The sequence below is a fragment of the Scylla paramamosain genome, chromosome 20, assembly GCF_035594125.1.
Source record: "Scylla paramamosain isolate STU-SP2022 chromosome 20, ASM3559412v1, whole genome shotgun sequence".
NCBI classification, from domain to species: domain Eukaryota; kingdom Metazoa; phylum Arthropoda; class Malacostraca; order Decapoda; family Portunidae; genus Scylla; species Scylla paramamosain.
The window spans coordinates 3836551-3862180 of record NC_087170.1 but is presented as its reverse complement, the minus strand read 5'-3'; the positions used below and the strand labels follow the sequence as shown (position 1 = coordinate 3862180).

Sequence of the window (25630 nt, the reverse complement as noted above, 5' to 3'; positions counted from 1 at the left end):
GCATTAGAGAGGTGGACAGAATAGGGGTGAGAGAAAGAAGAAAGCCTTGTGCAGCGAGGCCACAGGAGGAGGGGAGGCATGCAGTTAGCAAGATCAGAAGAACAGTTAGCATGAAAAAAGCGGTAGAAGATAGCTAGAGATGCAACATTGCGGCGATGAGACAGACGCTGAAGACAGTCTGTTAGAGGAGATGAGTTGATGAGACGAAAAGCTTTTGATTCCACCCTGTCTAGAAGAGCGGTATGAGTGGAAGCCCCCCAGACATGTGAGGCATATTCCATACATGGATGGATAAGGCCCTTATACAGAGTTGGCAGCTGGGGGTTGAGGAAAACTGGCGGAGACGACTCAGAACACCTAACTTCATAGAAGCTGTTTTAGCTAGAGATGAGATATGAAGTTTCCAGTTCAGATTATATGTAAAGACCGAGAATATTCAGTGTAGATGAGGAGAATAGTTGAGTGTCATTGAAGAAGAGGGGAGAGTCGTCTGGAAGGTTGTGTCGAGCTGATAGGTGGAGGAATTGAGTTTTTGAGGCATTAAACAATACTAAGTTTGCTCTGCCCCAATCAGAAATTTTAGAAAAATCAGAAGTCAGTCGTTCTGTGGCTTCCCTGTGTAAAATGTTTACTTCCTGAAGGGTTGGACGACTATGAAAAGACGTGAAAATGTGCAGGGTGGTATCATCAGCGTAGGAGTGGAGAGGACAAGAGGGTTGGTTTAGAAGGGCATTGATGAATAATAAGAAGAGAGTAAGTGACAGGACAGCACTCCCGAAAGTGAGATGCCGACCTCCACGCTGTATTATTCCGTACATGTACGTAAATAAAATAAAAAAATATATAGTGTTTACCAAATTTTCTTCATGATCAAGAGATACATAAACCAAACCCAACGGTGCTTAGGAAAATGTTTTTCTTCGTGTTGTATTCGGTTTGAGACTATTATAAGGCATGTCAAACAGCAGCCAGTTTTCAGGACCTTATGGGTTTTCTGGCTTGTCTTCTTCACCTTTTCAATCCGTATATTGTCGCCAATAACTTGTTTCAAGTGCATCCTTTTGCTTCAGGCACAGCTGTCTCTTGTCTTCCTAGTTTCCATCAGACCTAATGTTTTGTCTTCTCCTAGTTTTCCCCTTCACCTGGATTCTCCACGCGTTTATTCCCAAGATCATCTTCTTCCATCCTTGCTACATGCCCATACCACCTCAGACGTATTTCTCTTGCCTTATGGACGATTGCATCTGACCTGACTACACAAGACTGAGTTAACTGATGTATCAAGCGACGCACGAACTCGGTGACAATTCTTTGATTTCAGCATTTGTTGGTGGAAGCAGATAAAAGAAGGACACATAATTTTGAATAAGAAGTTAGAGAGGTTGAGAAGTTGAGAGAGAGAGAGAGAGAGAGAGAGAGAGAGAGAGAGAGAGAGAGAGAGAGAGAGAGAGAGAGAGAGAGAGAGAGAGAGAGAGAGAGAGAGAGAGAGAGAGAGAGAGAGAGAGAGAGAGAGAGAGAGAGAGAGAGAGAGAGAGAGAGAGAGAGAGAGAGAGAGAGAGACAGAGAGAGAGAGAGAGAGAGAGAGAGAGAGAGAGAGAGAGAGAGAGAGAGAGAGAGAGAGAGAGAGAGAGAGAGAGAGAGAGAGAGGGTGGGAAGTGGGGTCTTTAAATAATTAATGGACAGTCGGTTAAAAACTCGAAAGATTTATAATGATGTGAATACAAATTTTTCTGACAGAGTGGGTGCAGATTCAAATATCCAATAATCTTTTGGTCAGAACTGTGGTCGTTTACGAAACGTGCAGTGTTTGGTATAATTTATTTTTCATAATATACAACACATACTTGATTATCTGATTAATTATAAATGTATATCGTATGATGTTGCTGGAAACACTAATGTTTTGCATGGTATATAATTGTGGAATGATTTATAATTGTTCTGTAATTGAAATATCATGTTTTTCCCCATTACATAAATGTTATTAATAAACATAAAAAAAAGTAAACCTTCAATGTTTTATTGATCTATTTATTAGTGGAAGTAATGTGTTTATTGTTTACATGCATGTGACAAAGTTGTACTTAATATATAATCTACTACAGTTCTCAACTCAGGTAACATCGATGAGGTTTCTTAATAGCAAAGAACTTCAAGGATAAGGACGACCATTGCTAGTCCCGTCCCGAGGAACAAGGCAATAAATGCGCCCTGAAGGTGCTCCAGTGTAAGGGATTGTGGTCTCCATTCTGCTCCCTCCATTTGTCCAGCTCCTTGAAATTCAGATTTCTGGAATTCAGTGATAACGAGGCGACGCCAGAAAATCGTTAGTCCTGCCTCTGACATCCAGGTCAAGTACCTGGAAAGAAAATTATTTTGATTAAAATGTTTGGGCTGAACTGGTCCCGCTCCATCCAGGCTGGAAGGAAGTGAAGAGAAAAAAAAAGAAAAAAGAAAAAAAAAAAAATATATATATATATATATATATATATATATATATATATATATATATATATATATATATATATATATATATATATATATATATATATATATATATATATATATATATATATATATATATATATATAAAATCAAGGAAGTTGAAATGAATGGTATAACATTTTTTTTTTTTCTTTCTTTTTTTTTTTTTTTTTTTTACAAAGCACCAATATCTTCGGTTTTTAGTACGCGTCCATTCAATCAGCTATCTCCGTTGGTAACCCTCTGATATCTTTAAGGAAACGTGATTTGAGGCATTTTTCAACAATGTAGGAAGAAGGCTCAATATAGCCGACACTTACACTGCAAGAATCCACCTAAAAGCCCTTCAAGAAATACACAATAATCAGTTAACGCAAACATTTATATTTACCCGTGGTGTTCCTCTGACATCACTCAGAAAACAGTATTTTTTGACTAAATGATATTATCATCGGCACTCCTATAATTTAAATGAAGACCTCCATCTTAACTTTAAATACATTATTATTTCCTAACACTCTTCTATTCCTTAATATAATCACTTATCCGTATTAATTTTGCTGTTGAGAACCCTGCGGCATCACTACTGAAAATAGATTTAAGACAAATGATACAGACACACAGAATGAAAGTGTCATAACCAAGGACAAATATTGCCTGTACACTGGGAAATATATAGGTGGATATAATTATAAGCATTAATCTTATTGGTGAATTAAGTGCACCAAGAATATCTTATGTGTGGTGTTGTTTGCTGTAAAGGGAATAAAAAAAAAAAAAAAAACACTTAAAAACTGTGGTGACCTCATTCCTGAAACATCAGCATCTTGGTGTGGTGTTTAAAGAGTCGACTTCCCTCTCAGGTTACAAAAGAACGTAAGAACATAAGGAGGAGGCAGTAGACATCTACCGAAACGACAGTTACTACCAGTGAGATTTCAAACATTGGATCAGAGGGTGTTGTGAACTCATTAATAAACCAGCTGTGATCTCACAACACAAGGGGGCAGTCACAGCCTGCCCTCTAAAGACAACTTTCTTCCTTCACACAAAACTACAAGTACACCCACCCAATTACACACACACACACACACACACACACACACACACACACACACACACACGCACTTCACTTTAAATTCTAAATTAAAATTGGTCACTCCTACATCAACCTCGCAGTCCCCATCTAGGAAGGGACCAAAAACGTCCCCAGGTCAAACTGCTCTTACGGTATCGATCCTAAGTGTCTTGACACCCTCCCAACTTCTTCATTAACTTCTGTAACATTAATGGCCTTAGATCTAATTTTCAATCTGTAGAACACCACCTCTCTTCTACAAAACCTTATCTTCTTTTCCTCACTAAAACACAGGTGTCTGAGGCAACTGAGAGAGGGCCCGTTTCCGTTCCCTCCTAAATTCACTACCCTCATTTTCAATTAAGGCTGAATTGCGTCTATGTGCGCAATAACTTAACCTGCCCTCGTGCCCACACTCCTCTCTTGAATCTTCAGAATTTTCTATCATCTGGCAACGACTATAGAGTCACTCTCGAACTAAATCTATCTGTGTTTTATACTTCTCACCAAACTCCTCTGACTATGAGAAATTCTTTTGACTACTTAACTTCCAAAGTGGAACATGTTCTGACTCTTTCCTTTTGAGGAGATATCCATTTGTGGAGACTTCAATGTTCACCATCAGCTTTGGCTTTCCTCTCCCTTCAGTGACCATCCAATTGAAGTAGCCCTTAATTTTGCTATTCTCCATGGCCTAGAATAACTGGTGCAACACCGTACTCACATTCCTGACCGTCTTGGAGATACGCCCAACATTTTTTACCTTTCCTTCACCTCTAAGGCTTTTGCTTATGCTGTCACCCTATCCTTTTCGTTGGGCTACTTTGATCACAACCTCTTATATGTATCTTCTATCGCTCCAATCCCACCTCAGGATCCCACAAAGCAGAGGTGCCTCTGGCGGTTTGCCTCTATTAATTGGGGGCATCTGAGGAGTTATTATTCCGATTTTCCTTGGAATGACTACTGCTTCCGTGTAAGAGACTCGTCTTTGTGTGCTGAGCGCAAAACAGACATGACTGTGTCTCGCATGGAAGCGAACATTCCTCATTCTTTCTCAACCTAAACCTTCCAAACTTTACTTTAACACAGTGTGTTCTCGTGCTGTATATGAAAGAGGTGGCCCACAAAAGGTACTTGAGCCTTCCATCACCAGAATCTCATGCACTTTACATTTCTGTCCGAAACCATGCCAAGTCTGTTCTCCAAAGAGCCAAAAAAGTCCTTCATCAATAGAAAATGTCAAAATCTTTCAAGATCTAACTCCCCTCGTGATATCTGGAACCTCTACAAAAAACATTTCCAATAACTTCTTTATCTTTATAATCTTTTTTAATAAGCTTCTTTATCTTTTCCTCCTTTATTTCAACCTGATGCTACAACTGCCGTCTCATCTATTCCTAAAGTTAAACTCTTCACTCAGACTCTGCTAAAGACTCACTCTTGGGTGATTTAGGTTTGTTCCTCTTTATCCTCCATTCTATAACTGCTTCATGCTACTGTTCCGGTGTGGTTTTGAATTATCAATTACCACTGGACACTGTTCATTAGTATCTTACCTTTATATAATAGGTAAAGTCACTCTTGGTGAGTTTCTGTGGTTTTCAGGTGAATGTCAAAGGTGAACGTATAAAAATAGGTATATTTAGATATATGTACAGAGTTCTGGAGAAGGGTGTGGCGCGTACGGGACAACGGATGTCCTCTGCGTGGTACAGCGTTACACCCTGGCAAGAGACTGCCGGAGCCGGCACAAGGGACGCTTAGCGCCTTCAAAAAGTGCTGACATTAGAAATAGGGGCGGGTTGACCGCACTCACAGTACATGAATATATTCATAATTATTACTCTCTAATTACATAAATAAGGCAAAGGAAAAGCTACTTATAGCTAAGAGTAATACATGCCAAAATACATTAGGGAGAGATTAACTATGGAGAATACTTAGATACTGTAATGTAGGTGCTACCGATTACTTATCGATGGCAATAAAAGGAGTATGGAAAGTTCCATGGTGTGTGTGTGACGTAGGGTGGCGTGATCATATCCGCCCCACCCTTATGCGCCAACACCCACTATTTGCACTTATGCATATATGTATACATACACTTATATTGCTAATCAAGCAAGGCATTATAAATACAATACACATTATTATTAATTATGTGACACCGTTACATCGCTCGGTCACCTACTTGACGCGTCCTCGCGAATACAGTGTACCTAACCATGTTATGTGTATGAAACTCCTTCATTAAGACGTTTACGTCTACTATCAAGATATATATACAAATTTAAGGCTTTCCTAACACACACATATAAGAATATTAACAAAAACATTAAAATAAGGCAAGGTGTCAGGATACTTGGATAGAGAATCCCAGGTTTCAGATATACTGGTAAGGATGTCTCTAGAGCCTCTGAAAACTCTTCTGTGTTTGAGAAGGAAAGAGTGGATAAGGAGTTTGTTATAAAAGAAATCCTTGACTTTGTCAAATTCTCCAGGGAAGTAACAGGGAAAACTCTATATGAAAGGTCTGTCGTAAAAGCTAAATTAATCCTAGAAGGGTAAGTGGTTAGTTTACTAGAACGTACATGGCAAGCATCTTGTACTGCATAATGTCCTATAACCTCCTCATAGGTGGTCCCTTCTGGGCAAGTCACTGAGACGTAAAAGTTTTCTGTGAAATAAAAGTAATGATATCCATGAAAATTGCAATGGAAAATAGGTTTTGAAACCACATGCTTGTATGGACAGAGTGTTAGAGCTGCAGACGCCTCTGAACGTGTCAAGACGACTTCACAAATACCTTTTACTACAGGTAAGAAAGCAAATTGGATACTTGAACAATGGTACAAATGCAAGTATGAAGATTTACAACGTTTTAATTCAGTTAAATCTCCAATTGTATATAATGAAAAATCCTTGGCTATTAGCACTAAGGAAGGATTCATGTCCAGTGTCATCACAGAATTATTAACGGAAAATGGAAAAGGTTTAATCTCATAGGCCTCAAAATGATCCTGAGATTTAAAAGGTATGTTTACAATTATTGCATCTGTGGTCAAGGTAGCTTCCAGCAATGGGTAGTAATACTGGATCATGTCCGCTGCATACACTGGTGTCAATTTGTAGGTTGACTGACCAATTTCTATTGTGTGAAGCAAATCCTCTACAGGAAATAGTGAAGTTGTTACCCTGCCATTGACAGCATCCACCATGTTGCGAATTATCGCTTCATTAATGGAGAGAACTGAACCCAAGGAAGCTTCAACTACATGCAAAGCTTGATCTATAACCACAACGTGATTTATCACATCTAAACTATGTAAGGCATTATCAAGCACAGTTGTTAAATCATTTGAATACTGTAATAACTCATTGAGATTAGTTTCTAATTTAACTATTTTATTGTGATGTAGGTTCAGGACCTTCTTATTAGTAGCTGCAACCGTTATTAGTTGATCATAATGTTTCCTTAAATCCTGTACATCCTCGTCCAAGGCGGTGCCAAAAAGATATTGAGACAGTTGTCCCAACCCATTTATGAGTCCTCTTTTGGTACGAGCGTGCACTGGATGAAGGTTGTAGTCATGCTGAGATTGGTTCAATTTCCCGTGTAAGAATTCTACCCTTGCTTTTAAAGCTTTGATTATGGTTTGTGAGAAAACTTGTGTCTGGCTATGCGTTTCATCAGCAAGTAAGGATTCCAGTTCCTGTAAGGAGTTATCCAAAGTTTCTGAGACAGCGTCGAGGTCCGAAGTTACGGAAAATAAGGTAGAAAAAGGATATCGAACCAGAAGAACATCTTCTATTAAGGTTACTTCCCCAAGATGTGTGGTGAGAGCCCCCGGTTTGACATGCAACGCAGTGGACGCTTGTAGCACTTGCAGCATGCTCAAGAAGGTAACCAGGAGGCCCAGTGCCATCTGTAAGTAATGCAGGCAATTAGCTGCGTGAGCGAAGGTTATACCTATGCGTCTTTATAGTATTAGTAGAATTAAGGTTTGTAACCTGATCAGTAGTACTCTCTGTTGATGACTGGAGCTGAGCGTTAGTCTTCACAAGCCGATCACTATGTACTATCTCAGCAGTGTTAAGAAGAGGGTCATGCACCTCAAATTTGTTACCATGTAACTGGCGGACAACCGAGCATGGACCACTAAATTTAGGGGAGAGTTTGGAGGTCCTGTCCGGATAACGAACTTTAACTGTGTCTCCAACCTGTATCGTGACAGGGGTCGCACGCTTGTGTTGTCTAGCCATCATTTCTGCCCTAGAAGCTTGTAGCCTACTTCGGACTTTAGCATGAATGTCCTTGAAAACATGCATATGTTGTTTAACATAGTCATCTACGTTGTATACTGGAGTTTGTGGACTTGCCAACAAATCATAAGGAAGATTTTTATCTTCACCATATAATATATAATGTGGGGATTTCCCAGTACTTTCACACATTGAACTGTTAATGCAGGCGCCAACGTGTGGTAACCAGTCCTCCCAGTCATCATGGAGACTGTTTACAACTGGACGAAGAACCTCCAGGATTTTCCTGTTTGCTCTTTCTACTAGTCCGTTTGAAGAAGGATGGTAAGCCACAGTGTATGTGTGTTTAATGTTGTACTGTGTACATATTCCTTGTAGGATTTCATTGCGAAATTCAGATCCATTATCACTTAACAACACTCGTGGTGCTGAGTATGGACAAAACAACTTAGTTACTAGCGCATGCGCTACATATTTAGCAGATTTTTCCTTTAAAGGTGAGAGAACCACGAACCTTGAAAAATGGTCTACACACACAAGTAGATACTGCGAGCCATTTTGACTCTTGGGTAATTGAAGAAGATCAATGGAGACAATGTCCCAAGGTCGCTCAGGTAGTGGATATTCCAGTATTGGGGCTGGTCCTTTTACCGCACCCTTGTGCTTTGCACATGATATACACCTGGCAACATAATCTTCTATGTCAGTGCGCATGGTAGGCCAATAATAGCTTTTACGCGCTGCTTGTAGAGTTCGCTCTCTTCCTGGATGTCCCGCACTTGGCATGTCGTGCACTAAGATAAGTATGACATGGACTAAACTCTCAGGAATGATGTGCTGTTTACTAGACTCTCCCATTTGGGGATTATGTCGACACAGAATATTGTCTGGTGACATGAAAAATTGAGAGAATGGTATATGTAGACGTGGAAGATTATCTTCTTCGCCTGACTCCAGAGCATGTATGACCTTAGACCATATTTCATGCTCTCGCTGTGCTTTACTTAATTCCTTCAAGGTGAAGTTATTTACAGGGATCGAGTCACTGACAGCTCCCACAGGCACATTTCGTGAAAGTGCGTCGGCTACTACATTAGCACGACCTGGCAAGTACTTGACTACTGGAGCAAATTCCTGCATGGTACAGTACCATCTTGCCACTCGTCCAGTTAAATTTTTCCCTTTGAAAAGTTCAATTACGGGTGCATGATCCGTGTAGACTGTAATTGGATATCCAAGGATAATGTCCTTAAAATGTTTTAAAGCCCAAACTACAGCAAGTGTTTCTTGATGAGTGACAGAGTAATTAGACTCTGCTGGATTAAGCACACGACTTGCATATGCTATTACATAGTTTTTGCCTCTGGCATCTGTCTGCATCAGTACTGCTCCCAGTCCTAGAGAAGAAGCATCCGTGCAAATAATGAACGGCTCTGAATGCTCTGGGAAAGCAAGTACAGGTGCATTTGTTAATAGTGATTTTAATTCATTGAAACTTTGTTCATGAGCAGCCTCCCAATGGAAAGCAACATCCTTTTTAAGGAGTTTAGTAAGTGGGGATGCAATTGCCGCAAAATTCTTGATGAAAGGACGGTAATATCCCGCAAGACCTAGGAAAGATCTGACATTCTCCACCGATTTAGGTTGAGGAAACTTCTGTACAGCTATGACCTTTTCATCCACCGTGTGGATTCCTTCACCATCGACTACATGGCCAAGGAATTTTATTTTGGCTTTTAGAAATTCACATTTAGAAAGCTTTGCTTTAAGTCCAGCTTCTTCAAGCTTCTGGAGGACTAATTTTAAACTCTCCAGATGGGATTCTTGATCCTTACTAGCGATGATTATATCATCCAGGTATGCAAACACGGTTTTGCCAAGTAAACCCGTGAAAATACTGTTAATCATTCTCTGGAATGTTAAAGGAGCGGATTTTAATCCAAAAGGCATGCGTAACCATTCGTAATGGCCACTAGGCGTACTGAACGCCGTTATTTCCCGTGAAGTGGGGGCTAAGGGAACCTGCCAGTATCCTGACAACAGGTCTAAACTAGAGAAAATTTTATTTCCACGACCTAAGGACATTAGAAGGTCGCTCAGGACAGGTAAAGGATAATGATCATCCACTGTGACATCATTAACCCGCCGGAAGTCGATTACCGGCCTGAAAGATTTATCTTTCTTGGGAACCAAAAAGATTGGTGAATTCCAAGGAGAGCACGATTCTTGAATCACTCCCTTGTCAATCATGTCATGAATCATGTCATCTACAGTCGCCCTCTGACTATGAGGAAGACGATAAGCTGGTATATATACTGGCTTAGTGTTTGGTTTTAACCTAATGTGGTGTTCCGCTCGATCGGTCACACCTAAGGATTCTCCAGGTAGTGCCAGGACATTGCGATACTTCCCCAATAAGTCCAAGAGCGCGGGCCTCATTTCGGGGTAGTCCACAACATTGACAAACGAACATAGGGTTGGCGCCTGCCCCAGCTCGGTGTCAACAGCAGACTGACTCACCGAAGAGACGCAGGCTCCAGGCAGAATACTGGGTTCTGGTACCACTTTCTTGTCATAAACCAGGCACTTTCCAAGGAAAAGACCTTGTTTGATCCTTACAGAACTTCCAGTAGTGTTCACCACCAAAGCATCAGTGACATGACCCTTTCTAATTGTGGAAAGAGTCGATTCAACAGCCAATCGCCTAACATTACCTATACCTTCAAGACAGATGTCACTGCCTACAGGAGCTTCTGGAACACGAATTGTAATCCGTTTTGCCACACGAGCAGGAATGTCATAACTGGCATTGACAATTGCTTTTGCTTCCCTCCATGCTTCTGTTATATCCTTATCTCTCGTAGGAGACCGGACAGATGGAATCGTTTGAGGCTCCCCATTGGATCTTTGTCCCTTCCGTGATAAAGAACCGTTTCTGGGTTGCCTGGAAACCAAAGGTGCAGGATGTTTCATCCCTTCCAGATGTCGTCCGCAGTACATGACTGTATTTTGCTTTGGATAGATTACTATCTGGTGAGACTTCATGGCTCTTAGCCCTAATAAGCCGTCAGAAGGAAGTTTAAAGTTACTGACTACATAGAAATCAGTTTGAATAAGCTGAGTATGCTTAGATAGACTTATTGGTAAGGAAATTTTTCCTAAGATTTTCAGGGTTGACCCTGTGACACCAGAAAGATTCAAGTCACTTGGACGGAGTATCCATTTACCACCGCGTGAATTCCGTTTCAGAATCTTGTAAGATTCTTCAGAGATCACGTTTACTGTGGCTCCAGTGTCTACAGCCAAAGATAAGCGATGCTTACCTACCCTAGTTGGTAATGCCATTATGTCTGTTTGGTTGTTGGCAGCATTTATGGTTGAATACACTGACATGTCAGAAGAATCTGCTGCCTCAGCGTCTTGCGCATTTAGATGTTTTAGTCGGGTTTGTTTACTACTGTGCGCTGGTCTTCCCCCGACTGCCTTGTACTGTTCAGGTTAGCTCTGGCCTGTTTTTCAATTCTCATATTGATTATATCTTTACATTGCTCTGATGAGTGTTTACACTGGCCATGTATGAGGCAGTATTGGGTAGCGACGTCCCTGTAGGATCTTGTCCTACCAGTTTTCACTTGGGGCGATGCACCTGGTTTTGGTCTAACAGAGAGATTACCCCCTTTTGTTTTGTTCTCCAAGTCGGATTTATTTGCTGCCAATTTCTGGTCCTTTTGTTTCTTATAACATCTTTTTTCAACATGACCTATTTTATGGCAGTACGAACAGACATTTCCAGGCCTCGCCATGGCTGCCGCACAAGGTTGAGATTGGTCGTCATCCATGAGTGGAGCAACCAATGAGGTTTGAGTTTCCGGAGAGGCACCAGATAGCCCTCTTTTCTCCCGAATCAGGACTGCAAGGTCAGCTACTGTGTCTCCCGGTTTAAAGCGAAAATGACTTGCGGTTTTCTTCACTTCCCCATTCACCAATGATATGTAAAAGATGAATTCCAGAAGTCTTCTGAAATCTGTTTCTGTCATACTGTTTCCTTGGAACCAGTTGTTAAGTCGTAAGACATCCATGAAGTCCGTTACGAACTGGTGTGTAGGGATTAAGGCTTTCATTTCGTGAAGAGAGTTAATTTCAGCTGCAAATCTAAGACCCACCTTGGAGGCTAGTACCATTAGGTCAGTTTGACTCTTACCCCCAAAAATGTTCAAGAAATTTTTCTTGAAATTTGCATAACTAGTCCCTATTTCAAGCGGACTAAAAGCGCTGGTATTCATCATGTGTGCTGCTTCTCCAGCCAATTTAGATCTGACGAAAGAGATCTTGTCTTCATCGGTGATAGTATTTGCTCTTGTCATAACATCCTCACACAAACGGATGAAATCATGAGCCCTTTCTTGCGGGTTTTCTCCGCGAAATGCTGATATTGTTTCAGGAATAGGAAGTACCTTAAGTGTAGTAGATGCATGCAAGGCATAAGGAGAGCCAGTAGAGGCTGAAGCAGAAGCATTAGGATTAGCCATGGTTGCTGCTGATAATGATGGGTATTTATTCCCTGATCTTGTAATCAACACGTTTCCGTCCTCATGAGGCACGGTATTTTCCACTGTAGTGGCTTTTGGTTCCGTTGATAGTGCTTCTGATGATCTAGTGTCACTATTATCCGCTTGGAAATGACACTCCAGTTCATAGATTTCAGCTAACTTATCAGCTTTATCCATAAATGTAGTATTATTACTTTCTTAATTAGGTATTAATTACACACTTAAATTACGTTTCCATCGTCCAAAGGCGTTTCCACTCTTAAAGGATGAATGGTTAGTATTTTGAGAAGTGTGAAAATTTTAACAGAATTGAAGGTTTAGGGACAGAAATGGAATTATCCTAGTTATCCCTGAACACTTAAAAGAAAACGAGAGCGAGCGCTCCGTCCAGCAGAAAAAGAAAACGGTGTTTAAGAGGCAAACTAAATTATTTTAATTTCCACATAAGTAACATCACTGTGAAATAGGTAAGTTATACATGAACCCTAACAGTGTTTGCGTTACCACAAGTGTTTTATTTAATATTGGTGTGGTGTACCACTAAGTGTCTGTACTCACGACTGTAGCCGGAGAAATTCACACTTAAAAAAAAAAAAAAAATATATATATATATATATATATATATATATATATATATATATATATATATATATATATATATATATATATATATATATATATATATATATATATATATATATATATCTTCTTCTTAGGAAGACTCCTTCCGTCTTGGGAAGCTCCTCTTAGGATAGTAGTGTTCTTGTAGAATCCTGCAGGATTCCTGCAGGTGGAAGATGTGTTGGTCTGCGCCGAGAATGTCTGCGCCGATGATGTCTTCGCCGAGAATCTACGACGAATAATTAGACCGAGGGGAAACCAAAGAATTGTTAGGTTTCTCCTCGAGTCTTTTAAGTCTCCTCCTTTAATAACAAAGAGAAGTGAATCTTGGGAGTGGCAGGCTGGGTGAGTAAGGCGAGACCGTTAGGTGCGTCGCTCTTGGCTTGGTGCGAGTGTTTTGGTGTGTCAGCGTAAGTTTTGTAAACAACGCCGGCTCGCTCCTCTGCTCTCCTCACTACCCTGCCACTGGTTGCCGTTTTCTCCGTTCACTGTGTCCGTTCACCACTTCACTTTCAACCACTGTTTATTGTTGTTGCTCTTGGCACTGGAGTTAGTTATTCGTATCTCATTAAGCTGCCACCAAATGTTCCGGTGTGGTTTTGAATTATCAATTACCACTGGACACTGTTCATTAGTATCTTACCTTTATATAATAGGTAAAGTCACTCTTGGTGAGTTTCTGTGGTTTTCAGGTGAATGTCAAAGGTGAACGTATAAAAATAGGTATATTTAGATATATGTACAGAGTTCTGGAGAAGGGTGTGGCGCGTACGGGACAACGGATGTCCTCTGCGTGGTACAGCGTTACACCCTGGCAAGAGACTGCCGGAGCCGGCACAAGGGACGCTTAGCGCCTTCAAAAAGTGCTGACATTAGAAATAGGGGCGGGTTGACCGCACTCACAGTACATGAATATATTCATAATTATTACTCTCTAATTACATAAATAAGGCAAAGGAAAAGCTACTTATAGCTAAGAGTAATACATGCCAAAATACATTAGGGAGAGATTAACTATGGAGAATACTTAGATACTGTAATGTAGGTGCTATCGATTACTTATCGATGGCAATAAAAGGAGTATGGAAAGTTCCATGGTGTGTGTGTGACGTAGGGTGGCGTGATCATATCCGCCCCACCCTTATGCGCCAACACCCACTATTTGCACTTATGCATATATGTATACATACACTTATATTGCTAATCAAGCAAGGCATTATAAATACAATACACATTATTATTAATTATGTGACACCGTTACACTACCCATTAAGAACATTCACAGTGGTGTGTTCCATGCTCTTGCTGGCCTTAACTCTCAGAAGTCTTATAGTCCTAATGGGGTCTCTACTTTTTTCCGAAACTGTACCTTCCCTAGTCAAACTCTTCCAGCTCTGTCTATCAACATCTACCTTTCCCTCATGCTGGATGTTTGCCTACAGTCAACTTCTTCCTAATTTTTTTATTTATTTAATTATTTATTTATCTTTATTTTTTTACGCAAGAGGGTCAATGGGCAAGGAAAACAAAGCCGGGGGAAAAAAAATCCCACCTAGGTGCCAGTTCCCCCCCAAAAAAACGTCAAGAGTATCATCGAAAATTAAAGAATAAGTGTTGTGAAGCCTCCCTCTTGAAAGAGTTCCAGCCATAGGAAGGAGGAAATACAAAAGTAGGCAGGAAGTTCCAGAGTTTACCAGACACAGGGATGAATGACTGAGAATACTGGTTAACTCTTGCATTAGAGAGGTGGACAGAATAGGGATCAGAAAAAGAAGAAAGTCTAATCCCTCAAACTACCGTTTTATTTCTTTAGTTTCCTGCCTCTCCTAAATTTTCCACTCTATCCTCAACAGGAAAATTTTTTTTAAAATCTCTCACTTCACAGCCTTCTATCTGATTGCCAGTATGGGTCCGTCCAGGCCATCTTTTAATGAGTCTCGGTCATCTTCTTTTAGGGATTTTCGTGAAACTTTTTCTATTGCCTTAGACATATCAAAAACTTTTGATAGCATATGGCACTAGGCTTTGATTTCTAAGCTACCCTCATACAGCTTCTATCCTTCTCTCTGTAACTTCATTTCAAGTTTCCTTTCTGATCGTTCTATTGCTGCTGTGGTCACTGTTCTTCTCCTAAATATATTAACAATAGTATTCCTCAGGGTTCTGTCCTGTCACCTACTCTCTTCCTATTATTCATCAATGATATTCTAAACCAAACTTCTTGAACTATCCAGACCTTCCTTCGCTGATGATACCACCCTGCCCTTTTCCCACCTCTTTTCGTAGATGTCCAGCCTTTCAGTAAGTAAACAATTCACGCAGAGAAGCACCCCCACCGGGCTCTAACTTTGTACAAGGGCCTTATCCGTCCATGTATGGAGTATGCTTCACATGTCTTGGGAGGGGTTCAACTCATACCGCTCTTTTAGATGGGGTGGAATCGAAAGTTTTTTTTTTTGCTTTTGTCTTATCTACTCCTTTCCTATAACTGGCTCTTTCCTTTAACTGGTGTAGCGAAGGTGAGGTGCTACTTGGCCGCCCGGAAGTTGCTCAAGCGAGAAGTTTAGGCTCCCAACTATGCCTCTTGGTCATAGCAGTGTTTAGTCCTTGAAGGGTAACAGTTTCCAGTGTCATAGCAGTGTAGCTCTGGCAAAGGAAACTTAGCCTGGGTATTCTCTATTTATTCAACAAAAACATGAAAAATATATATAAAAATTACTTAACACAACAAACGACACACACAAAATTATAGAAAAAGAGAGTGTATATGTGTGAGTATGTCTGTGTGAAGAAAGGAGTAATAAGATGTATTGAGAAGATGTGTAACACATGTGTCAAAGAGCGTGCACAGAATGTGTACAAGTAAGAGAATGTATAAAGTGAGGTAGGAAGAGATGAAATACAAAAGTCTGTGCAGTAGAGAGAGTGAAAACGGAAGGGTGAAAATACAAAAGAAAACGGAGTGCTAGGAGCGGTGACTTGTGTCCCGCTACAGTATTCCCCCCCTAGTGACGAGGGAGGAGGAACGTAACCGTCTTCTGGTGCCGAGTGGTGTTGGTGGCGACGTTCTGGCCGATGGTGTTGATGACGGCCGGGTCACTGTGAAGGAGGTAGGCAGGCTTGACTCGGTCGATGGAGATGGTGTCAGCCTTACCATCCTTGTCCACAGTGACCGTCTTTCTCCTCCTGCTCAGGACTTTGAAGGGGCCTTGGTAGGGCTGCTGCAGGGGCTTCTTCACAGCGTCAACCCTGACGAACACGTGCGTGCATGTGTCCAGATCCTGGCTGACAAAAGTCTTGGAGGGAGACGTGCGAGGCTGGACAGGCTGCAGACGCTGCATGAAGTCAGAGAGGTTGGCAGCAAAGTCCTGAACGCTGCAAGGAGTAGAGCAAGGTGCAGGAGTTAGGAGTTCGCCAGGTAACCTGAGCTTGGTACCATAAACGAGCTCGGCGGAGGAGTGGTGTAGGTCTTCCTTTAGTGATGTCCGTATGCCAAGGAGGACGAGAGGAAGTGCCTGGGACCAGTCTGCACGTGTGGCAGAGGCAGCTAAGGAAGACTTCAGCTGACGGTGGAATCTCTCAACGGTGCCGTTTGCCTGCGGGTGGTAACTGGCTGTCCTGAAGCGTTGGATGCCTAGTAGTGACATCACCTTGTACCACATACTGGACTCGAACTGGCTGCCACGGTCAGAAGTGAGGCTGAGAGGGACACCGAACCTGGAGATCCAAGTAGTGATGAAGGCACGTGCGACGGAGTCCGTTGTGATGTCAGCCAAAGGTGCAGCTTCCGGCCAGCGTGTGAAGCGATCGACGCAGGTGAGAAGGTACCGCTAACCGTCAGAGTAGGGTAGTGGTCCAACGAGGTCCACATGTACGTGGTCGAACCGTGAAGAGACTGGAGTGAAGGCGGCTGCAGGAGAGCGTGTGTGTCGCCACACCTTGGAGGCTTGGCACTTGACACATGTGCGGGTCCACAGCCTGACGTCTTTGTTGATGCCAGACCAGATGAAGCGTGAGGTCATCATCTGCTGAGATGCTCGGATGCCAGGGTGGGAGAGGTCGTGCAGCTGACGAAAAACACGATACCGGTGGGTCTTCGGCAGGTAAGGCCGACAGGAATCGGTGGAAGTGTCAGCGTAAACGTGCACTGTGGTTCCTGGGAGTTGTATCTTCTTCATCTGTAGTGCGGGGTTGTCTTGGAGTTGCCGCAGCTCTTCATCGTTGGCCTGGTCAGCAGCGATGGCAGTGTAGTCGATGGGAGAAGATGACACAGCAGAGATGTTGCGCGAGAGAGCATCAGCTGGGGCGTTGTGTTCACCTTTGACGTAGCGCAAATCCGTGGTGAACTGCGAGATGAAGTCGATGTGACGCAGTTGTCGCGGTGAACAGGAGGTCTTGATGTGCAGGGACTTCGAAGTGAGTGGCTTGTGGTCGGTGTATACATGGAAGTTGCGACCTTCCACGAAGTACCGGAAACGCTTGATGGCCTTGTAGACGGCGAGAAGTTCCCTGTCGTAAGTACTGTACTTGGATTCCGCCTTGTTAAATTTCTTTGAGAAGAAAGAGAGCGGTTTCCAACCTCCGTCGACATACTGCTGTAGAACTGCTCCGATGCCGATGTCAGAAGCGTCTGTGGCGATAGAGATGATGCCATCTGGGGCAGGGAAGCTGAGAGGTGAGACGGAGCTGAGAGCTTGTTTTGCTGCTGTGAAAGCTTCCTCAGTGGCTGGAGTCCAGACTAAGGAGATGGACTGTCCTCTCTTGCAAGGCTTGATCATCGCGTAGAGCGGCTGAAGAAGTAGTGAGCAGCTGGGGATGAAGCGGTTGTAGTAGTTCAGCATCCCCAGGAATTGCTTGAGTTGGTGCTGTGTTGTAGGCTTGGGGAAGTTCTGGATGGACTCGCACTTTTCTTGCAGTGGAGTGATACCTTCCAAGGAGACAGTGTGGCCAAGGAAGGTGATGGAGGGGACCCCAAACACAGACTTGTCGACGTTGACTTGCACCCCTTAGTCTTGCAAACGGGTGAGTACTTGCTGGAGGTGCTGTTGGTGCGTCTCTGCGTCAGGACTGGCGATGAGGAGGTCGTCGATGTACGCGAAGCAGAAGGGGAGACCTCGAAGGACTTCGTCAATGAAGCGTTGGAAGGTTTGAACGGCATTCCTCAAACCAAAGGGCATCCTGACGTACTCGAACAATCCGAAGGGTGTGATGAGAGCAGTCTTCGGAATGTCCGCTGGATGGACGGGGATGTGGTGAAAAGCTTTCACAAGGTCGATCCTCGAGAAGTAGGTGCATCCGGAGAGCTGAGAAGAGAACTCCTGGATGTTAGGCACTGGGTACCTGTCCTCGACGGTGCGCGAGTTGAGAGCGCGGTAGTCTCCACATAATCGTAGTTCGCCATTTTTCTTAGGCACGATGTGGAGAGCGGAAGACCAGTTGCTGGAGCTGGGCCGTATGATGCCTTGCTGAATGAGGGACTCGAACTCTGCCTTGGCTTGTCTGGCGCGCTCTGGAGCTAGGCGGCGGGCCTTGGCGTGGGTAGGAGGTCCCTTGGTCTCAATGTGATGCGAGACGTGGTGTGTGACCGGCTTGCTGGCTGAGTACGGCTGCGTCAGCGTAGGGAAGGACTTCAGCAGGGAGGAGAACTGGTGGTCTGCCTTGACGAGGGAGATCTGTGTGCTATCAACATGAGTGACCTGTCCCTTTGTTGTGACTGAGGTGAGAGGATCGAGCAGCTTCCGACCCTTGATGTCCACTAGGAGACCGAAGTGTCGGAGGAAGTCAGCACCTAGAATTGGTTGTGTGACAGCTGCTACGTAGAACGTCCACTCGAAGGTACGGCGGAGGTTCAGGTGAAGTTGCAAGGTGCGTCGCGTGTATACAGGAATCTCCGTACCATTGGCGGCGTGAAGGTGAAGGAGGGGAGGCAACGTCCGGTGTACACCAGGGGCAGGGAGGATACTGACGTCTGCACCAGAGTCGATGAGGAACGTGGTCCGGGAGAGAGGGTCATACAACTTCAGTAGCGCAGACGAGGTGTCGCGAACACTATGCGCCGCTAGTGCTCGCTGTTGGGGTTTAAAGACTTGGCGAAGGTACAGGGAGCCTTACAATTTCTTGCGTCTTTCCCGAACTCTTCATGGTAGTAGCAGAAACTAGAAGTCTCCGGCGTCTTACTGTTTGAACGCTGGCGGCGCCGGAAGTGCTGTCTGGAGGAAGAACGCGAACGTGAGTATGAGCGTTCTTCGACCTTTCTCCAAAGATCTCTCACTTCAAGTCTAAGCTGTGAGACGAGCTCAACAAGTTGCTTGGTAGTGTCTTCTGCTGAGATGGAGGCTACGGAGTCGACGTCATCAGGCATTGTGCTGAGTGGACCACCACGTGACTGTGTAAAGTACACTACAGGCGCCGGAAAGTCCGGGAGCCACAGCGGTGAGGAGTGAAGGCGTGAGGCGCCGGTGTGACCGGGTGCCACAGCGGTGAGAGATGCCGAATTGGGGCAATGTCACTTCACTCACCACTGAACGAACTGTACGTTATCCATGGCACTGCACTCACCACTGAACGAACTGTACGTTATCCTTGGCACCGCACTGTAAGTAATCCACGGATGACAGTGTTAATCCTGGGCGATGGACCGTAGGTAATCCCCAATGAAGAGCTGTAGATGGAGGCAGGACGAGGCCAGTGGGAGGGCTCCAGGTAACAGCAGGAAACTGGAGGGGCCGGCAGAAGTTACATGGAGGAGCGTCCGCGACTGGGAGAGACTGCTGGCCAGTGGCGAGGGCCAGCGGGAGAGTGCCGTGGGGTGAGGCGCCGTGAGGGCGGCCGGGCGGCGGGGAGCGGCATACAGGCGGCTGGAGGGGGGTGGCGGCCGGGCAGCGTCGAGGCGGGGGGTGGGGGTCTGCTGCTGGAGGCGGCGACATCGGCGAAGGGGCAGCTGCTGGAAGATTCGCCCGCAGTAGCCGACCGCGTCGCCTTGGCCAGGGGGTTGGAGGAAAGCAGCAGGGTGGACTTGGCTGCTCACTCCGGAAAAACAACGGGGTCACCAATTGTAGCGAAGGTGAGGTGCTACTTGGCCGCCCGGAAGTTGCTCAAGCGAGAAGTTTAGGCTCCCAACTATGCCTCTTGTTCATAGCAGTGTTTAGTCCTTGAAGGGTAACAGTTTCCAGTGTCATAGCAGTGTAGCTCTGGCAAAGGAAACTTAGCCTGGGTATTCTCTATTTATTCAACAAAAACATGAAAAATATATATAAAAATTACTTAACACAACAAACGACACACATAAAATTATAGAAAAAGAGAGTGTATATGTGTGTGTATGTCTGTGTGAAGAAAGGAGTAATAAGACGTATTGAGAAGATGTGTAACACATGTGTCAAAGAGCGTGCACAGAATGTGTACAAGTAAGAGAATGTATAAAGTGAGGTAGGAAGAGATGAAAGACAAAAGTCTGTGCAGTAGAGAGAGTGAAAACGGAAGGGTGAAAATACAAAAGAAAACGGAGTGCTAGGAGCGGTGACTTGTGTCCCGCTACACTGGTCTTCAGCCTCTCTCTCATCGGCACGATGTTACATCTCTTGCTATCTTCTACTGCTATTTTCATGTTAACTACTCTTATGATCTTTCTAACTGCATACCTTCCTTTTCCTGTGGCCTCGCTACACAAGACTCTCTCACCCCTATCCTGCCCAAGTCTCTAATGCTGGAGTTTTTTTTTTTTTTCAGCCCAACTATCTTTTGTTCCACTACCTTCTTAGTTATGGAAATATGTATCAGTTTCTCATTTTCTTCTGCTCTAAAAATATGTTTAAAATCCAGCATTTCCTGCATGTTTTTCTGGGTTAAAACTGTTAAAAAATACATTTTTAGAATTTTACTCATCTCTTCCCCCAGAACTAACTCTCCATTAGATGTCTTTAATGAACCTATTATTTTTTCTGTTTCTTTGTCCTATATACCTAATAGAATTCCTTAGGGTCGGTCTTCGACTTGTTTGTTACCTTTAATTCGTAATTATTTTTAGCCTTCTTCTTTAACTTCCTGACTGTTCTAACTAATTAATTATATTAAAAAGCCCTACATCCTCTTCCCTTACCTTTAATCTCTTACATAGATTTTTTTTTTTTTGTCTTATGTAGTTATCCACTTTGGGTCATTCTTCAGTGATCTTGTTATTTTAAAAAGGAATATTTACTGCCTGGCCTATTTGTAATCTGTTAACGAAATATTTATGCAACTCATTCCACTCCATCTTCCACCCGCCTCTAATTCACCTCACCCATTTCACCATGACGTGTACCCCTTAGCCCACTCTCGCACTTCAACCTACATCCACTCTCTTTCACTGTCCTGACTCATCCGTCCATTTCTCACCTCCTCCCGACCCCCATCCTCGCACATCACTTCACCCCCTCCATCCTGCTTTATCTCCCTCATCTCTGTCCTGGATCTCACCTACAAATCCCCCTCCATACGTTGCCAATCAACTTCCTGGAGGTACCTTCTTCATCCCTTAAAATCTACTCTTCTCAAGTCAGATTAAGTCAAGTAGCTTCTAGAAGCTTCCTCCAATTTTTATTTGTACCTAATTTCACAATGGTCACTGTTACCTAACTGTCCTCCAAGTTTCACTTAAGTGACCGCTTCCTCCCTGTTAGCCAGAATTACAACTAGAATATTATTTCCCTTTGTAAGTTCTAAGATTACCTGCTTTAAAGAAAAAAATTATCATGAATTACATTAAAAATTACTCTGCTTCACTGTTACCCTTTATTGGGCTCCAGTCAATATTTCTAAAATCAGAATCTCCTACCACACATACCTGACTGTATCTGCTTGGTCTATTTATCTCCTATAATAATAACAATAATAATAATAATATAATATAATGTATCTCCTGCCATACTGAGCTGCTAACTTCTTTGTAGTATTCGGTGGTCTGTACAATAATCCCTGCACTATTGATTGTGATCCTTCCTTAATATCAACTTATATCGACTTTATTTTGATATCTGTTAATACAACACGATATTGTTAATACAACATTTAATGTGTCCCTAACATAAAGCGTGGCACCTCTTCCTCTCCTATTCTCCCAATCTTCATAGAATAGTGTATAACCATCTATCTGAACCTCTGGATGAAATACATTTCCTGACATATCACACATCTCAGTAAGTGAGGTAAATTATTGCAAATTACATATTTTCAAACTGTGGAAAATAATCTTTCTTTTACTTAACCTTATCTTTTGCTCACAGACACAGATGTCTGAGGCTACTGACAGCAAACCCTTGCGTTTCCTTTTACTTTCTCTATCCTCAGTTTGAATCCAAAGCTGAATGCACTTCGAGTAAACTTCCTCTCGTCTCCATCAAAATGTCATCCAGCAGATGTAAAAGCCACTCAAAAAGTGAGAACTAAGGGCTTTGATAATAATAATAATAATAATAATAATAATAATAATAATAATAATAATAATAATAATAATAATAATAATAATAATAATAACACTAATAATAATAATGGCTATTTGTATAGCGTTCATATCATCCTCGACGTTGTGTGGTTCAGTTGTCACTGGTTCAATTGTCACTGGGTTCATTTCTCACTGGGTTCAGTTGTTACTGGTTCAGTTGTCATTGGTTCAATTGACACTGGTTCAGTTGTCCGGTCATCATTTAAATCCAGACACACCAATAGCTACACATTATAACTATTTGAATGCAAAGTTACACCACTTATAGTGAAAATTAAAACCTATTTATGAAAATGTGTACAGTGATTTAAAAACACGGTCAGTTCAGTGTTAAAACCTAACCTCTCTCTCTCTCTCTCTCTCTCTCTCTCTCTCTCTCTCTCTCTCTCTCTCTCTCTCTCTCTCTCTCTCTCTCTCTCTCTCTCTCTCTCTATATATATATATATATATAGCGGTATAAAAAAATATAGCGGTACAAAACAAAAAAAAGTCGAATTCGGTGTTAAAACAGTTAAAATCATAAAGACAGTAATCTCACAGCTAGTCACTGGCATCTTGAACGACCACTGTAGCTCCAACCGAGAAATTAGGCCACAGTCAACAAAAAGATACACTTGAAAATGAAAAAAAAAAATCAGAGCTAATCAAGGAGGGGTAGTATTTAAATGTTTTACTACTTTAAAGCTTCATTATTTAGCGAGCTTGACCGACAGATAGGTTCATTAACGACGAGACTTCTCAGGTCCTAATTTTACCTAATCCTCTTTCTGAATAATTCAACTTCCAACTTCGAAACTACAAAACACCGAATATTGATTAGATGGCACAATAGTAGAATGTAACTTACTTATCAAAGACATATTTGTAAGGCGAGCCCTTCTGAAACACCCAGCCCACGTAGTTGGGATAAAGTTTTTCTTCAACAGCATACGCTCTCTTGCTCCTTTGACGTGTGATGAAGAGATATTGGGAGTATTCCGTGGCCTCCAGCACCCCAGCTCCTTTATCGAAGGCGTCTATCACCTGGTCATACTCTGACAGGAGAGTGAGCTTATCTCCCAGCTCCCGAAGTACCGGTTCTCGGGATGACCAGAGATACCCAGGCACGAAGTTCCCATAATCCAACATATGGATCCTGTAGGACAGAACTCCATAATTCAGTAATAATCAGGGCAGAACAAGAAATAATGGATTCATACTTGAAAAGCTAGATTAGAAATAAAAGAGAGACAGGAAGGAATTGATTCTCAAATAGTGATAAATTAATAGAGCCGCCACGTGTAAACCTGAGGGCTTCCTGCACCAATTCTTATTTTCTTATGTTCTTATGTTATTTTAATTGCTCATGTTTTAAATTTAGGGACTACGAGTGTTTGCAATATATTTCTTGAAAGTGTGGTATTTTATTAATTCAAGAGATCTGGCTGCATGCTTTTCAGAATGAAGAAATTGAAAAGTTTATCTGTTATTTATTTATTTATTTATTTATTTATTTTGACAATGAACATCATGCGGTGTCTGCCATGGATGAGTGTAATATTTCTCGTGTTGGTAGGCTGTATAGGGGGTGCGCAATGGTGTGGCACCGCGGCCTGGCGCTGGCCGTCCGCTCCCTCACCATCTCCAGGCGCCTGTGTGCTGTTGTTGCTCAGAATCACTGCCAAATTACTCATTGTCTCAGTGTACATGCCTAATGATGATAACTGTGACTTGAGCTTTAATATGTATGGTGATGTATTAAGTGAATCATCAGCTTTGATAAACATGTATGATGGTTATGATATCATTGGGGGAGATTTTGATGTTGATTTTAGAAGATCAACTCGCAATGCTGGTCTCATGTAGATTTCTCTTATGTAGATTTCTCTTATTTTCTCTTATGTAAATTTCTGAGTGATGAAAATTTGTTGTATCCACGATTATCTACTTCTCACGCATCTTTTACCTATGAATCGTCACTAGGCAATAGATCTTGTGTCGATCATTCTATTGTTAATGAATCCATGGAGATGGTGCATGCTTTTCAACTTTTAGTGATGGTAACAATTTAAGTGAACATTTACCTATATTTATAAAATCCACCTTAACAGCAAATGTCTCTCACACAGAAAAATTAAAGCAGCCAAGAAATGACTGGGAAAAGACTTCACCCAAAGATATTGATAATTATAACGCACTTATTCATTTCTATCTTAGACATGTTAGGTGTTCTTGCATCATATACTGATTATTTTTGTGAAATGCATTCCATCTTCTGGAATGATATATGGAAAAACGATGGCTGGCCAGTTAGTGGACAATTTACAGACTTAAGAAGGTTTAGTAGATCGAAATATTACTGGGCAATCAAGCAAGCTAAAAGGAATGCAAGATAGATCCTAATGGATAAAGCAGCTCTCACTTTTAATAAGAAATTGTTCAAAGACCTTGAGAACATCATAACGAAAATGAAAGGCAAAACGATGTGTTTATCTGGTGTAATTGACGGCCTTTGTACTGACAATGACACTGCTGGCAAATTTGCTGACTTATATCAAGAATTATACAGCTCTTTTTCAGATCATAACTTACAAGATGTGGGTATTAAAGTAAAACAGCTTGTTAAGGAGCAATGTGTTGCTAGTCACAGAAAAGGCTGTGCGGAGTCTTCCACTCAATCAAAACGACGAAACATATATCATTAGCAGTAGTCATTTTATAAATGGTTCCGAACTATTACTTGGATTACTTAGTCAATTTATAACAGCAATGTTGCAACACGAAAAAAAAATAATGAAAAACAAATATTCTCTTTAACATGTCAGTTATGAAACCAATTCCCAAACATTCACTCAAAGCTCGTGCTGAGTCGTCTGATTACCTTGCATATCATTAAACTCGATTATAAGTAAAATAATAAATCATTTAATTATTCCAATTATAAAAGACAATATTATGACATCTCATCTGCAGTTTGCTCGTAAAGAGGGGTTATTCTACTTCATTTTTTTTTTCTAGTCACAGAAACAATTCAGTATTATTAGACACGTGAATCTAAAGTGTATATGCTGTTACTCGATGCCACTAAAACTTTTGATGGTCAAATATAGCAAGCATCTTATAGAAAGAGACATTTGTCCACTGATGGTTCGTCTGCTTCTCGATATGTAT

At 42.2% G+C, this 25630-nt stretch overlaps 1 protein-coding gene across 1 annotated transcript; it reads right to left on the bottom strand.

Moving 5' to 3' along the window:
* Positions 1 to 1749: 1749 nt before the first annotated feature.
* LOC135110735 (uncharacterized) lies at positions 1750 to 23702 on the bottom strand. The gene is made up of 2 exons (XM_064023357.1): positions 23328 to 23702; positions 1750 to 2359 (listed from the first exon to the last, which is right to left on the bottom strand). The coding sequence occupies exons 1-2, from the start codon at positions 23606 to 23608 to the stop codon at positions 2137 to 2139; spliced, it is 504 nt and encodes a 167-aa protein (XP_063879427.1). The 5' UTR covers positions 23609 to 23702; the 3' UTR covers positions 1750 to 2136.
* Between the last annotated feature and the right edge of the window lie 1928 nt (positions 23703 to 25630).

Bases quoted from the DNA above. Each gene is read 5' to 3' on its own strand.
- LOC135110735 (XM_064023357.1), bottom strand. From the start codon at position 23,608: ATGTTGGATTATGGGAACTTCGTGCCTGGGTATCTCTGGTCATCCCGA. The intron at 2,360-23,327 runs GTAAGTTACATT...TTTTCTTTCCAG, and splicing joins TACAAATATGTCTTTGATAA to GTACTTGACCTGGATGTCAG.